The 15,191-nt window shown below is 42.0% G+C and overlaps 1 protein-coding gene across 14 annotated transcripts in view; it reads left to right on the forward strand.

Moving 5' to 3' along the window:
- Positions 1-15,191, forward strand: part of LRRFIP1 (LRR binding FLII interacting protein 1) — a 71,855-nt gene that overhangs the window by 27,656 nt on the left and 29,008 nt on the right. For 6 of the 14 annotated variants that reach the window (XM_019616868.2, XM_031554093.1, XM_019616867.2 and 3 more), the window contains 9 exons: positions 417-434; positions 4,238-4,285; positions 5,957-6,001; positions 6,530-6,580; positions 8,741-8,773; positions 9,529-9,576; positions 11,965-12,021; positions 13,213-13,293; positions 14,365-14,409. The exons of 3 other annotated variants lie outside the window; for them this stretch is intronic. In XM_019616868.2, the coding sequence (XP_019472413.1) occupies positions 417-434; positions 4,238-4,285; positions 5,957-6,001; positions 6,530-6,580; positions 8,741-8,773; positions 9,529-9,576; positions 11,965-12,021; positions 13,213-13,293; positions 14,365-14,409 (426 nt within the window). The remainder of the gene's footprint in view (positions 1-416; positions 435-4,237; positions 4,286-5,956; positions 6,002-6,529; positions 6,581-8,740; positions 8,774-9,528; positions 9,577-11,964; positions 12,022-13,212; positions 13,294-14,364; positions 14,410-15,191) is intronic. 5 more of the 14 variants (XM_031554096.1, XM_031554095.1, XM_010713274.3 and 2 more) reach the window with 3 other exon arrangements.

Below are 15,191 nucleotides of genomic sequence, written 5' to 3' on the forward strand. Positions count from 1 at the left end.
TTTTTTTTTTTTTAACTGTCATGGTAGATGCACAGCTGCCATCCCAGGTGAGTATTTGGGCAGTGGAAATAGGAGTGATAGGAAAGCAGGAGGCCCTGCCCTCCAGCTGGATTGCTCTCTTGCCTAACTGTCTGTGGAACAGATGTCCATGCACCTCCCAGAAGCCAGCAGGTAGGCACATGGGAGTGTTGTATTTTAGCAAGCTGTGTTGAAGGAAGCCTGGAGTGTAACCTCTGCTTTCATCTTACCCGACTTAACAGGATTTGAATATGTGTTTCTTTGTATTCATGTTTTGCTGTATATTCTGCATAAATGAGTTTTTCCCCCCTCTAGGCTGGCTTGTTGTTGTGTTGCTGTTCATTCATTCATGCTAGCTTTTGTTTCCTTGTTTCTTTCCTTTCCCTTTTCCCCCTTAGATCTATCAAGTTCAGAAGGTAGGGCTTGCTTGTTCATTCTTGTTTGTGTGTGTGTGTGTTCTCTCACGAGTCCTGTCTGCAGCTCAGAAAAACTTCTTAAGAATGGAAGATGCACAGCAAGCTTTGTTTCCATGCCTTCATGTTTCCTTTCCTCCCATAGCCTTGTGGAGTGGATAATAAAGGGGAGAGGGGCAAGGTGACCTGTTTGGCTAGGTGTTTAGTATCATCTTTTCCACTGACTGTTTGACAAGGAATAAGCAGTAAGGAGAAGAAGAGTTTTGCAAAGCAGCCATCCCATGAGTTAGGTGGCTCAGTGCATCACTAAGAGCCACGCAGTCACTTTGCTGTTGAAGACCAAGTGCATCGTTGCACACACTTCAGGCTGTGCAAGCACCTAATGGGTGCCAGCAGGAATGACTTTCAGATGACCTTGCATGCAGAAAGTCACTGAAGTAAATCAGGGACACTGTGTTTGAGTTTGCAATCGTTTGGTAAATAAACTGTAACAAAAATTTTCAAACGCTTCTATGTTGTTTAATACTCTATCCACTCAGTTTAAAGTCATGATCTCTTCTCAGTTCCCCTCTCACAGCTCTAAAAGGTGGCTTAGCTAATGATAATCAGAGCTGTAACGGAGGTCACCTGCTATATAACAAAAGCTTGGGATTTTCTTTTGCTGTTCTGTGATTGCAGCACTTGAATTGTGCAGTACACAGAAAGAGAATAGCTCTAAAGAAATTTCACAGGGGGAGAGAAAGCATGGATTTCTTTAAGCCTGCTCATTTTCCGCTATACTGAATGATTTTTATCCTAGTTTTTTGAATTGCTTGCTGAGTGAGAAATGTGTCCCAAAACCACAGCCTGCTTGTGTTGCTCTGGCACTCCTGGGCCCTCACTGCATGTTTCCCTGGCTTGGATAGCAGTGTGTGTGCTTCTGGAAATGCTGCTCTCTTCTCCAAGTGCATATGTGTATGAAGGCAACACTGAAATCATGCTCTCATGCTTAATCCTGACTTGGTTAATTTGATGACAAACCCATCTTACTCTTGTATTTATTTCTGAAGTTGCCCATGTACTGAGTGAATCAAATTAACGTCTTCCTGTGGATCAACAGGCTATCAGTGTATCAATCTCCTGTATGGGAGCTAATTTAATCTGCTGGTACGTATGCAGCCCCACAGGAGACAAAGAAATTCTTTTCTCTTGGTGTCCTGACATGGATGAGGAGATAAGTGGGTTAGCTTCATGGCATCCCGTAGTGAGTTTGCAAATCGAGCAGTTTCACTGGCACTTAGTGAACAAATCTGATCTGGAATTCTCTCTCAATGGTATTAATGTCATTAATTATTGAATTTTAATATCAATTTTCAGGGTAGAAGAGAACTTGAGTCTGGAAGAGGTATCCAGCTAAGTGATGGAGGCGTTTTTTCACTTTCCACTCCCAGCAGATCCCTTATGGCAGAACAGTTGACTTAAAGAAAGGATTGGGAACTGTCTGGAGTAAAATAGCTGAAACTTCAGATGCTACTGGCTCAGTCCAGCATGAGATCTGTTGTTTAGATTCAAATAGAAGTGGTCTCTAGGCTATTGCTTTCATTAATGGTTTTCTTTAGGGGATGTGAAACATGTAGCTATGTCACTTCACATGGATGGAGAAAGAGACAGCCATACAAGTCTTTCAAGGAGTGCTTCCTCATCTATCTTCTGCAGAACTGAATTCGGAAGCCTGTGTCAGAAAGTAAGCATTGCCAAGGGCAGGCAGTATGAAATATTAGTGTACTTATGGGCCTTTCCTATGTGTGAGAAAGGGCCCTCTGTCTTTATATTGACTTTTTAGGATGCTTTCTTTCCCCTTGGATGTGTGTAGGCTTTTTTTGTTTGTGTTTTTGTTTTAATTAAATCAACTTGTAGCGTCAGAAAATCTTGCCCATTTTTCCTTTGGGAAAGAGGGAGCCTCTAATAAGGCTTTACCTGATCTGATTTACCACAAAGCATAATCTGTAGGTCCTGCTCTCAAACACAATCCTGACCAGCTGGAATTCATATAGCTTTAAGAACTGGGCTCACTTTCAGGATGTGATTTACATAAACCTTAATTTTACAACATGCTGTCATACGTATTTTACTTCTGCCTGGAAACAACTGGTCCAAGCACATACAAGGAAGTACGCAATGCTTGGAAAAACAGTAGTTATTATAATACTCTCTAATTCATGTAGTTTAAGGGAGAAGTTTCACTCAAGTGCAGCTTGGCTAGGCATTGCAGTGAGATTCTGGAGTATTTGTGCACACGCTGAGATGCTTTGCAGGAACAAGAGGGGAAGGCATCCATGCCCTCGTAGGAATGTGATTAAGTGTCTTAACTGTTGTCTCTTCTCCTTTTTCCAGATATATGTGTGTATGCTGTTTAAACCTGCAGTGCAGTAGATTTATTTCACATTTTTCAAATGTCTGATCTCAATACTTACTTTCCAGTATTTCTTTTCTGAAAAATTTCAGCTTAGAACTGATAGCATTCAGTCTTTACACAGTTCGGGTTTTCCCTGATGTCCTAATGCAGCAACTCTGTGCATATTTTACTTTGTAACAGGCTGTCTTCTCTTCAGAGCTATTAAGGTGAAAACCAAGGTGGCCTGAAGGTGAAAATAATTTTGTTGAAAATAATTTTGTTCCCACTCTGAAGTGGGAATAAACTGATGCAGTATCAGAGAGCTCAGACGTTTCTTCTGGTTTGTTACTAAATAGAGAGTGGGGTTTTGGGGTGCAAGTCAAGATACATTAATACCATCGAGTGTCTGCAAAATGCTGAGCTCAATGAGGAAGAAGATTCCAAATTTTGTCATTAATGTTTTACCTGCTCATGCTCTGCTTCCTCGAGCCTCTGGAAAGCAGGCAAGTGTAGGCACTTTTTCCCCCCACAAATACACAAACCTCAAAATACATAACCTAAATTGTTCTAAAATACATCCAATACTTCCTTGAGCAGGATTTCCATTTGCCCATTACTGTGCTTTAGCCTGGTGATTTTCCTCACACTGGAATGTTATGGTTGCCGTTATAAATGTGAGCTTCCTGAGATTAGATTCCAAATGTGTGCTTGGGAAGGGTGGAAAATCCTGTTGAACTTGTTGATCTTCAGCAATTTGCTGTCTGCTGGGAATGCAAGGTCAGTGGGAAGTGCCAAAAGTTATGACCTGCAAATGAATTCAGGTAGGACAGCCTGCTAGGGAAACGTATGACATGGTACTAAAACACAGAGACCTTTCCAACCTTGCTGCTCTGGTATAAAGGATTCTCAAGGCTCTGTTCTACCATCAGTGCCAAGATGATCAAAATACAGGCAAAAATGAGATCCACGGAGTTAAGAAAACAATAAGAATACACAAGTTATTTACATTTTATTCAACTTGTCTTCCCAGTTTGACAAATCTGTACAGTGAACACAGTTTGACAGCATTTTTCATCCTGGAAATGTTCTGTGTTCAGATCCCTTATAACGAGTCTTGACTTAAATGGGTCAGAAATTCAAGACTCATTATGCTCTTTGCTTCTTTCCCTGTAGTGCTGTTTGGTTTTTCTTTTATGCTGCTGAGCAATAAGGAGCTGTGTAGGGGTCAGACTGTCCTGGTGAATGCTCCTATCCCTGTGCTGGGAAGTTTTTCTGGGCATCTGCTGCATCAGACATGGCACCCAATGGATCCCGTCACTGGCATGGCCATGAAATCTGCATGTGTGAATCTGTGTGCACTGGCAATGCATGACTAAGTGTTCAGTGTTTGCCTTTCTCATCTAAATTCAGTTTTTCCCTTTTCTGTCTGTAGAAATATTATGGTCTGGATACTAAATGGGGTGACATCGAGCAATGGATGGTAGGCCTTGATCAACATAGTTAATCAGTTTTTATGTGTTGAAGTTCTGTGCTTGAGACCACACCGCATAGTTGTTTCCATACATTGGAAATATGCTCTTAGCACTCAGGCTCTTGCAATCCACATCAGCACCTGAAATGAAGATTAAATCTGGTATGGGTTTGGTTAGAGCCATCTCTTTTTGCAGACCTCTATATCCATCCTAGCACTTGAAGATTGGATGAGCATGTAGACCCAATAGAGCCACTAATGCAAGGAATATATATATGTATGTATATATATATGTGTGTGTGTGTATATGTATATGTATATACACACATATATACTCTTTATTTCTTGTGGATTTTGCAACAATTTGAACTTCTTCAAAGCTGTACTCAGGTAAATGCTGGGCAAATTTTATCTGTGCTTCTGCTGTTAGCTTTGACCATTCCAGATGCAGTAGTAGTGGGACTGTGGCAGTGCTCACCTTTTCCGGTCTTGGATTTCATTAGTTGCTAAGCTGCTAGAGTTGGCTTAGCAACTTAGACACAGATGTGGCCGTTAGCAGAATCAGTCTGTTTTAAAAGCCATAACATGAGATGAAAGGACTGCTGAAGGGCTGGAAGACATTTCCTTCATATGTCTGTCTGACATAAGTTCGTGACATCGCTTAGCAGTGATGCCGGATGAAAACTATTGTTCCTTGCCCTTGTGGCCTTTCTCTACAATTCCAGTGGTGCATGCTGTAAGAGGGACAGTGGAACAGCTGACAGCTGACTTCCAGTCTGGAAGATAACTTTTCCTTGATAATTAGCTAGCATAAATACTGGTTTGCTGCATCCCCGCTTAAAACCTGCTGTCCCAGGGAGCAGCCAGCCACTCAAGATGCTCCAATCATACAGATGAGCCATTTAGTCCCTCCACATAGAATCATAGAATAGCCTGGGTTGAAAAGGACCACAATGATCATCTCATTTCAACCCTCTGCTGTGTGCAGGGTCACCAACCGGCAGACCAGGCTGCCCAGAGCCACATCCAGCCTGGCCTTGAATGCCTGTAGGGATGGGGCATCCACAACCTTCTTGGGCAATCTGTTCCAGTGCCTCACCACCCCCTGGGTGAAAAACTTCCTCCTAATATCTAACCTAAACCTCCCCTGTCTCAGTTTAAGACCATTCCCCCTTGTCCTATGACTATTCACCTTCATAAACAGTCGTTTCCCTCCTGTCTGTATGCTCCCTTCAAGTATTGGAAGGCCGTACGGTGAACTCTACGTTACAAGTAATTCCTTTGCTTAGAAATCAGCTCACCTCTGAAAACCATCAATTCCAATGTTGAAACTACTTTTTTTTTCCCCTGTTTTTTGCCACTTTCCCCAAATTCCATGTCAAATCCGTTGACTGAACTGTAACACATGCTACAGCATTTGCACAACCTCTGTCCCACAGAAGTTAATGATGCTGTGTTTCAGGATGCAGATGCTTTTGTAACGCGAAGGGGAAGTAAGCTGGGGTCAGAGTGAAGGGAAAGGGGTTTTCTGATTTGACAAGACGTCACCTCCCGTTATTTGGCTTAACCTTACTGACTCCAAAGTGCTCTGAAGTTTCCTTGTTTCTTTCTGAACGCACTCTGGTGGTGGACCTGTCCTTTCAACGCTTCACTCTTTGTTTTTCTCTGCTGCCTCGCTAGGAAGACAGTGAGCGCTATTCACGTAGAGCCCGAAGAAATGCCTCGGTTAGTATGTTGTGCTTTTGCTTTTCCTTTGTAGCTAGGCGTTGCTCCTTCATTACACAGACGAGAGTAAAGCAGTTCCTTTTCAAAAAGAGAAAAAGCCCACAATGTTCCCCTCCCCCCCCCGCAACTGAATAAAGCCCCAAACCCACATCCTGGCTTCTCTGCACTCTCTCCAATCATTCTGAAGAGCTCTTGCGAATGTGCTAAAATAAAGGGGTGGGGTGGAGGATGGGGAAGTAACCTGCCTGGAGTGTGTAACATTCTTATATTCAACTGTGGGCTGCGAACATAAAGTTGGGAGTAGCCAAGCAAGTTTGTAATTTGTCCTGTAGTAAAATGCTGACTGTTTCTTGGGCAGGATACGACTTAATTTACTTTTTGCTTGGAGTTTAATGCAATTCTTTTTAATTCTCTTAAGTTTTTTCCTTTCTTTCTTTCTGTCCCATCAAAGCTCCCCTGCATTTACATCACTGCCTGTTGTTTATGTTCATTTCATTGTTTTCTTGTCTTTATACTTTCTTTTGATAGGCTTCGGATGAAGATGAGCGCATGTCAGTGGGTAGCCGTGGAAGCCTGAGGGTTGGTAAATCGTACAATTTAAGTGTGCATGTGTGTGTACTGAAGCTGCTGTCCTCCTGTACCACAGAGTCATTGTTCTGCACCTTTTCTAAGTTTCTGCAAACATCTTCCTTCCAAGGTCATGCTGTTTTCTGTGCTCGAGGCATGTGTTTTTGCACTGCTACATTTAGACCAATAATTCCTTCAACCCAAGGTACTCTCTGATTTCTACTCACTGTTGAGAAACGTGAGCAAAGCTTGTGATGCATACCCTTCTGGTTAATGCTGCTTACTGTTTTGTCACAGGAAGAACTTAGCCAAAACTTCAGCCTGTGCAGCCATTTGTGCCCTGTAAGCTCCCTTGATTGATTGTCAATATGGAGAATTGGGGGAATAAAGAGCCACACTGAGTTCTCGGGAGGGATTAGTAGGGCAGCTGGTGCCTCGGTGTACCACTGCTAATCTGTAGAAAAGCCTACAACACTTTTTCTCCAACTATCAGTACAATGTTTGTCCATATAATACACATGTACAAATCTTTACTTAGAGTAAATATAATCAGCTCTTGTAATTGTGGGGCTAGTTAAGCAGTTTAGCTCTTAGCAGCTAATGCTGCTGTCTCAGTTTGTGTTGATGGTCTTTCAGAGATGGTCAGAGCCCACTGCTTTTGGGATCTGTGCGAAGTATTCAGCTGGCAACACAACAGGAACAACAACAGGGCAATGGAGGGAGCACCCAGCAGTTCTGAACACAAATCAGCTGCTGCCAGTTTGTTATGGAGTCAATTGTGCCTAAAACAGATGTGTTTGAGAATAACTCCATCTTCCGCTGATGCTGTTCCCAATTTATCATTGGTACGAGTTAAATGATTTAGGATCTCCCCTGCTGTAGGAGATGGCCCATAAATACCCAGTACTTCCGCAAAGAATGTCCTTTTCTGACAGGACAATCTGGTTGAAGCTTTACATCCCGCTATTTCCGATGATGTTGCACAGACTCCCCACTGCCCCCATAAAGTAGCATTCTGTGAACATTCTTGTGCAAGACATCTGACAATTGGGGCATGCAGAGGAAGGGCTTTGACTGAGCCTGGTATATCTGAAGGCTTCCTTTCCTCATCCAGTGCCACTGGGATTGGAGGAGAAAGGATGAAATAAACCTGCACGTTATTTAGCCTGGTTGGAGAGTTACCCTTATGCTTGATGTAGGTTTTTTCACTTGAAATGAAGTGATGAGAGTACACACTGATTGTTTTCCTAATGTGGGTATGCAGCAGCTTGTTTGAAGTGTGACCACATCTGGTTGTGAAAGTTTGGCTCCTGCTGTGTCCATGTAAAACAAAGAAATAACTGAGCAACTACAAATTGAAAGTTACCTCCAGGGACATTTGAGCTACTTTAACATGAAGGAAGCGCTGTCTGTGTCCAGTTCATAAAACTCAACAGTGACTGCTCTTCATTTTTGGATATGTAAATACTATCTCCTTACTATTTCCATTGTGATTGTCGTTCAAGACTTTCCCTTTCTGATAGCTGATCTTGTATTTTTGGCACTCTGGGTCACTGTGGGGCTGGTTGCAGTAGGAATTACTCTTTGAAGCAGTGATTCCTTTCCAGCCCTCAACGTAGGCTGCACCAGAGGTGTTGCTTAGAGCACACCAGCCAAGTGGTTGAAGCTCTGCAGCTGGGCTGTGCTGCAGCCAGTAGCCTGTGACTTACAATGCTATCCCTAGTGCATCTGTGCCTCCTGCAGGGAGATTGTCAGCTGCAGAGATTGGACATCTTTAGTAGCGTTTCCGTGGCTCATCCTGAAGCCATCAATAATATCATGCCTTTCTTGTTTCTTTCCCATGCAGTTTTTCTTAAGGAGGCTCAATAACATCAACAGTGTTTGAGACACTGTTTTCCTTCAGTCTTTACTGCAAGTGCCTTTGTTCCCCTGCTTCTCAGCTGGCTCACATCCGAGACTCCAGCATGTAAGGCTGCTGCCATTAGTCACTCTGGACACAATTTGGGCACGTTTCCTTGCTTTGTCTACTCAACAAAGTTCCCAGCTTCTGGCTTTGTGCATCACCAGAATTATTTTTGTGGGATTTTCATCTTTTAGGGCATGAAGGAGGTTGATTGCCATCATTTGCTTCACTGTTTTCTGTTGTTGTTCTGATTTCTGTTCTTTTGACAGTCTCATGTGGAGTATGCCAGCGCCTATCCAGTGGTGAGAATAGCCTGAAAGTTACATTGTGTGTTTAAAAACTAACTGTGGGGAAAAAAAAAAAAAAAAAAAAACTAACATCAAGTGTGATAGCTCATCTAAGGTGAGGGATGAGCAATAATACTCGACACAGGATGTTCATTGACTGTATTGAGGTAGATCTGCATCTCAGGGACACAGGATGGACCTAGTTGGGAAAATGAATGCTGGGACTTGAAACTCAGTTTTTAAAATCTCCTCATGCTGTTAGCTGTCCTGGTCTGTGCCAGTACTGTGTCAAATGGGAGGTCTGTCTGTTGCTTCAGCAGAGAGCAGTTTTACAGACTCTAGCTTTTTTTTTTTTCTACTCTTCTTCGTTCCCTGCCCTATTTCAGATTAGGAATGCAATGAATCTGTTTGAGTGACCTATATACAGAAATAGTCCAAACACATTTGAATTTTGCATGGATGTATTGATGTAGTAAGTATAGACAGCTGGTAGCTCAGTAAATTGACTTAATCCAGCAAGCATGAATAATTTTAACTGTAGCTACTAAATTTAACAATGCTATCATCACTTTTAACAATATTCTCTAATAACTGACCATTTGACTTTGAGATTTGATTTTTTTTTTTTCATATATGCTTACTGAGCCATGTTCTATAGAGCTGGAGAAATGCTGAACTGATGGATTTGCTCGATGCTGTGCATGCCTGGCTCTGGTGTGTGCACGTAAATTCACTGATCTTTTCACCCTGCATTCTTAATCTCACTGCAGGCTGGATTAGAAAATGAGAGGACCAAATGGAAGAACTACTCCAAAGCAGTATGTATCTTCACTGTCTGGCTGAGGCTTTTGTATACAAAAATGCTGTGATGAGACTAGAGAAGCAAGTACACTGGCTGTAAGGTCACCAGCCCAATGTCAAGGATATGGTGTAACTCTCAGGACTTGCGTCCTCAGGAATGCCTAGAATTGCTTTATTTGCGTAGCATGAGCCAAAGGTCTGTGTCAGTGTTGTACATAGAGAGCCTCCTGAAACACTCAAAATCTAGCTCAAACTTCAATATTACACATGTAAAAAAGGTAAAGTTGATGGTAAGTATGTGTAGTAAAGACTGAATCTTTTCACCTAAAAGAAGTAGAATTTTTTTCATGTATGAAAGTAGTAGCTTAGTAACTTCATTTACAGCTTCATTTGATTACTTAACAATTGGATAATGCTTCAAGAGCACAACATTTGCATATTAGATGTATATTAGCTAGAGGTGCTGAAGCTTTTGATTAGAAATAATATCCAGGGGGTTGAGGGAGCTTGCTTCCATCCCACATTGTCTGATCATTGGTAGCACAACTCTTGGAGTTACTTTCAGATAGGGATGTTAGTTATCCAGTACAACACATGGCATGTTATGAATGACAGCACTTCCAGCCAGGTACTCAGCGTGCTGAGCCAGTGAAACACCAGGAGAACTCAGCTGCCTGCGTTTTGGAAGGAAATCAATCTAATGATGTGCTTTCCTTTAACGCAGTGACACTTTGACACTTCTTTACTGTAACTTGGTAAACATAAGTGTTTCTCAGGAAACCTAAAGGCATTGACCTTACCTGGAATTGCCCTACTAGGACCTGCACTGCAAAGCTAGATCTACATGGAAGGTAAAGAATAGCACTCAGGATGTCAGCTGAAATCTCATGGGGAGAGATTCAAGGAACTGAGAGAGAAAAGGATCAGTTCATAGTTCTCTCTAGTATGCCATCCTGTTTGTTTCAGTTTTCATAAAGGTTTTGATCAGATGCTTAGCATAAAACAAAGGTCTGCAAGATCTGATGAAATTCATCCTGCAAAACTTTGACTGGAGCATTTGCCTTTGAAAATGTGAGCTGATGAAGTCCCTGGAGAGGAGGGAACAGTGGTCATAGTAGCAAAGGAAATGACCAGAACTGTAATGCTTCAGTTTGAAATCTAAAAGATAATAGGGCAAATTAAATTAACTCTGTTGAGAAGTGCCTTATTAACAGCGATAAATAACCTGGATTTGTGAAAAACGAATCATGGCAATTCAATATAATTTCCCAAAGCAAGGTAATTATTAAAGAGCAAAAAGGAGAAGCATTAGATGAAACTCTAACGTGACTCCAAGGATTTTGGTGTGCTTCTGCTAAACATTCTTGAGTGAAACCTTTGCCACGATCAAGTTCTTTTAAAAGAGATGCAGTTAGTTGAAAAATAGCTTTTGGAAAAACTAGCAGCTGGAAAGGATCTCATCTGGGCTCTTCCCAACTAAGACAGCACTGTCTGCTTATCTGTAGAAGTCTGTAGCGCCTGGTTATCTGCATATAGAGAGCAAGGAGGTATCCTGGAGGTTGGAATAATAGGTAGATTTGTTTAATGTTATTCTTTTCCCTTAACTGTGTAGTGTATGATATCTCTTTGGCTTGAAAATGGGTTCAGAATGGGCTTAATGACTTGAACTGTCTCACTCTGAATCTCTTATTCACTCTGAGCATGTCTGTGTTTTCTCCTCTCAGAGAAAACTTACGCGCAGCAACAAGGCAGTGTGTTGAGCATGAAGAGGACAGCTGAACCAACTAAAACCCCTTGTAGTCTTTGTGTTGCCTTGCCAAGCGTGGGCAGGTGGTGGATGGTCGCTGGCTGGGATTCATTTCGGTGTAGCTGGGGAAAGCCAAAAAGATTTCATGTATCATTCTTTGTCAGCTAAACAGAATTTCTTGAATATAAACTTAGGATTAAGTTCTTAGCTATAATCTGCTGCTTTTTAAGGTTTTCAGCTGCCAGGAATATAAGTAACTACTGTGATATATTTATTGTACTCTCCCATCCTTTGTGTTTCCTTTTCATCCTCTGTTCTCTTTACAAAGAGTGTGAAAAGTTACAAGTGTTACAGTGCTATAATAATGGGGGAAGCAGAGGTTTTTCTTAACAAGAAGAAGAAGAGGGTCAAAAAGGCAGGCAGGAGTATCCTTGACATTTTTTGGCTGGTTTGCAGATAGTGACGGACACAAAAGTGTTCACATCCTCGTGTTTGAAACCCTGACCTAGTTCTGCACTTGTGTTCCTGGTTTAGCTTTGAAAATTCCTCTTTCTGCTTTTGCTTTTCATAAATGATGGCTGTCACACAGACTTGTCTGTTGGGTCTGCATCAGTTTCTCTCCTTTTCTTTCCTTTTCTCCCCTTTCTTTCCATAACAGACCAATGGTTATGAGGAAGACGTGTATGGATCGTCCCAGAGTAGAAAATCTAGCAGGGTTAGTATATTGTATGATTTATATTGCTCTAAAATCTGTTGCTCTATTTAATGGGATTAAATCTAATTAGTGAATTCTTTTGTGTGGTGAAGCAGGTTTTTCCTGCCTTGCATGTTGCGGGTTTTGCAGTTTCTCAGATGTAGAGGTGCAGCAATAAGCTGTTTAAAGAAAAAATAAAAATAAAACTAGGCCATGAGTGAGAAAGGAAGTCTCTGCATTTGATACAAGTAGAACTTGGAAGCCGGAATTGCTTAACTTGTAATCAAAATTGGGTAAAAGTTGAACTGTAGCAAGAAATATTTTGATGGCAGGGAGGGTTTGCAGGCGCTGTCTGTGCAGGTGCTGCGTATCAGAGCTTGTTTTGCAGCCTGTGCAGTGCACTCACATCGTGCTGTAAGGCTGAGACTCCCTAGCCTGGGAGTAGTCAGTGTGCATTTGCACATGAGCAGTGCAATTGGCCTTTGGACTTTCCCAAAGCGTTTGCTGTTTATCTGAAGTGTTTTGTTAAGCAAACTTGTTTGTTTTATAAATTATGTAGAGGTTCTGGAAGTTCCCACAAAGGTGAACATCCAGTGAAAGTGTTACTACTAAGCTGTGTGATATCACCATTGATGTACTACATTGCTAGGAATATTCGTAGAAAAGCTTACTAGGAACTCCACTGTGTGTGTGCATATGGCTTTATACATGTGGCCTATATATGTTGGTAAGAGAAGATGAAATACTGTTGCTTAAGCCATTAAGAAACAGCATGTCCTGCTGCTGGCCCTCTTGCTGAATTGTTGGGAGTTCAAGAAGCCTTACGTAGTGCTTCTAATGGTGTTCTTGTTCTTCCAAGGCACATTCCAGTGCAGGAAGAGCAAAATGTGTGTAAGAAAGTAATCCAGGGAACACTGCTCGGTTTCCATTGAAATGATTGAAAATCCGCTTGGTATGATAGGGATAGAAGAAAGACCTTTCATTTTAGTCTCTACCTCACAAATAGAAAGGATGAACCATTTTCACATGTCCTCTTACCTTGAATGCAATTTCCTTAATGCAGTTACCTTTTTGTATCTGTGATCACATGGACTTTTCAGTGTTCTTAAGTTCCAGTGTTCTTCCTAATGCACGTTTTATTTCCCACTTGAAGGGGTTTAAAGTCATGTTATTGAGTTCTCAAGGGCTTTTTTTTTTTTGGAATTAATGCAGGCTTCATACTACCCTGATCTGGGTCTTCACAACAGTGGCTATGCTTCCACATCTCAGTCTTCTTCCCAAAATGGAAACTGGGTCTGTTGTCCACTGGTTTCGCCTGGCCTGTGCTTCTCATTCTGACTTCATTTGGATAATGTGACCTCTTGTATAAGAAATTAATCTGCAGCAGTTGTCAGGAGTTGTTGTAGCTCTTAGTGAAATTGCCACAATCAAAAAAGAAAAATCCCCAAACCAAAAAAATCTTTTTGTTTTAAGATTGGAAAGAGTAATGGCAAGCCATTTTCACGTGGGCAGAAATAGTTTTGCTTTGGTGCTCCTACCTTTCCAACGGTTACTTTTCTTGCTTTTGGCCTAAACTGCTCTGCAAAAGTAAGGGAAATGTTAATTGACTCAAGTTCTTCAGGCAATTCTGTTTGCCTGAAGTGATGCTGGAAGCAAAATTCCAAAGCTTTCCAGTACCCTGAGAGGTTGCATTGTCCTCTGCATGCGGATGGAGCTGGGCAGCAGCATGCTGCTACTCAAGCAGTGTTCCGAGCAGGACAAGGCAGTGTCACCGTGCTCCTGACAGCTGGGGGGTGGCACCGGGCCTGTGAGCTGGAACTGCTGCTGGAGCATCACAGCAGTACGTGCCTGCTGCCCTGAGGTGTGTAGGTGATTACTAACGGTGCTCTGACTCAGGTAGTCATAACTTCGTCCTGAATAACTGGGATTTCTCAGGGCTAAGTGGCAACACACAAAAGGTGGAACACTTACTATGTAGAGCTTAAAATATTTGTCTTTGCACTTAGCTCTGTTTCTGGTTTTGGTTGAAGTGAGGAGAAACACCCTTTCTGGCTGCTACACACAAATGTGTTGGGAGATGATTACAATAACCTAAAATTAAATTATGCTCTTGTGCTTCTCTCTACTTTGGTGTCCTCCCTTCCTGTAGGAAATGCATGTTTGCTTGGTGTTCTCAGTCTTGAGAGATGAGATCTAATGCTTTTATGTATCAGACAACTAACATTCTTTATACTGGGTTTCCTTCTGTTGTAGTGTAATAATCCTAACCTTTTACCAAGGTTGTGAATTCTGCTATAGGCATCCTTTTTTGTTGTTGTTGGTTTCATTTTCTATGCCAAAAAGTGTTGTGCTTGTCTTCCTCAGCCCTCCTTGCTGTACAGTGATGCCCTGCCAGCCAGAAGTTACAGGGTTTGTTGTACTAACACTCAAAGTACAAATACTGAAGCCACTCACTTCCAGCCATGCACATACTGTCTTTCATCTCTGTAGTTCTTGTTGGCTCCATTTCTTTCACATTCTGGTTTAACCTGTCTGATCCATGTGTGTGTGATGCTATTTGTACATCAGACTTGCTGATCCTTCCTCTTGCACCCATTGGAATTACACAGCTGCTGCTCGTGGAGTTGTGGAGCTTCTGTGGGTTTCACTTGGGATGCAGGCATCTTTGTTTTGGTGTACCCTCGGGATGAACAGGAGCAGACGAGAGAGGCAACATCAATTCTTCCTTGCTAGCCAAATTCCACGGTTCTTGTTGAAACCTAAACTCTGAGTGATGCTCATTTTAGTTCTCAACACTTAAAGGCAGAATTGCTTCTGCTTCCTGAACTGGACACTCACAGGGAGAACTGGAGCCCAATCTGCATCTTCCTCCTTTTTTATTAGTTTGGAAACCAGCTCATCATTGGGGTTCATGTGACATAAGTTTTTCCCAACGTTTTGCAAGCACCAGAAATGAAAATCAAACAGACCTAAGAAATTTAAGAATTGATGTAGCCATTTTGGTCACGGGTAACACAGTTGAATTGGTGATGGAAGAACTGCTAGAAATGCATGGCTATGTGATAGATATGGGGGAGTCATTCAGGTTTTGCATGTATGTTGTGGGGTTTCCCAGCCTGCTGACTTCAGATTGTTAATTTTTCACTTGCATGTTGCTTGTGGCTGTTTGGAGGAGATGCTCTTCATTCCCC

The sequence above is a fragment of the Meleagris gallopavo genome, chromosome 7 (genome assembly GCF_000146605.3).
Source record: "Meleagris gallopavo isolate NT-WF06-2002-E0010 breed Aviagen turkey brand Nicholas breeding stock chromosome 7, Turkey_5.1, whole genome shotgun sequence".
NCBI lineage: Eukaryota > Metazoa > Chordata > Aves > Galliformes > Phasianidae > Meleagris > Meleagris gallopavo.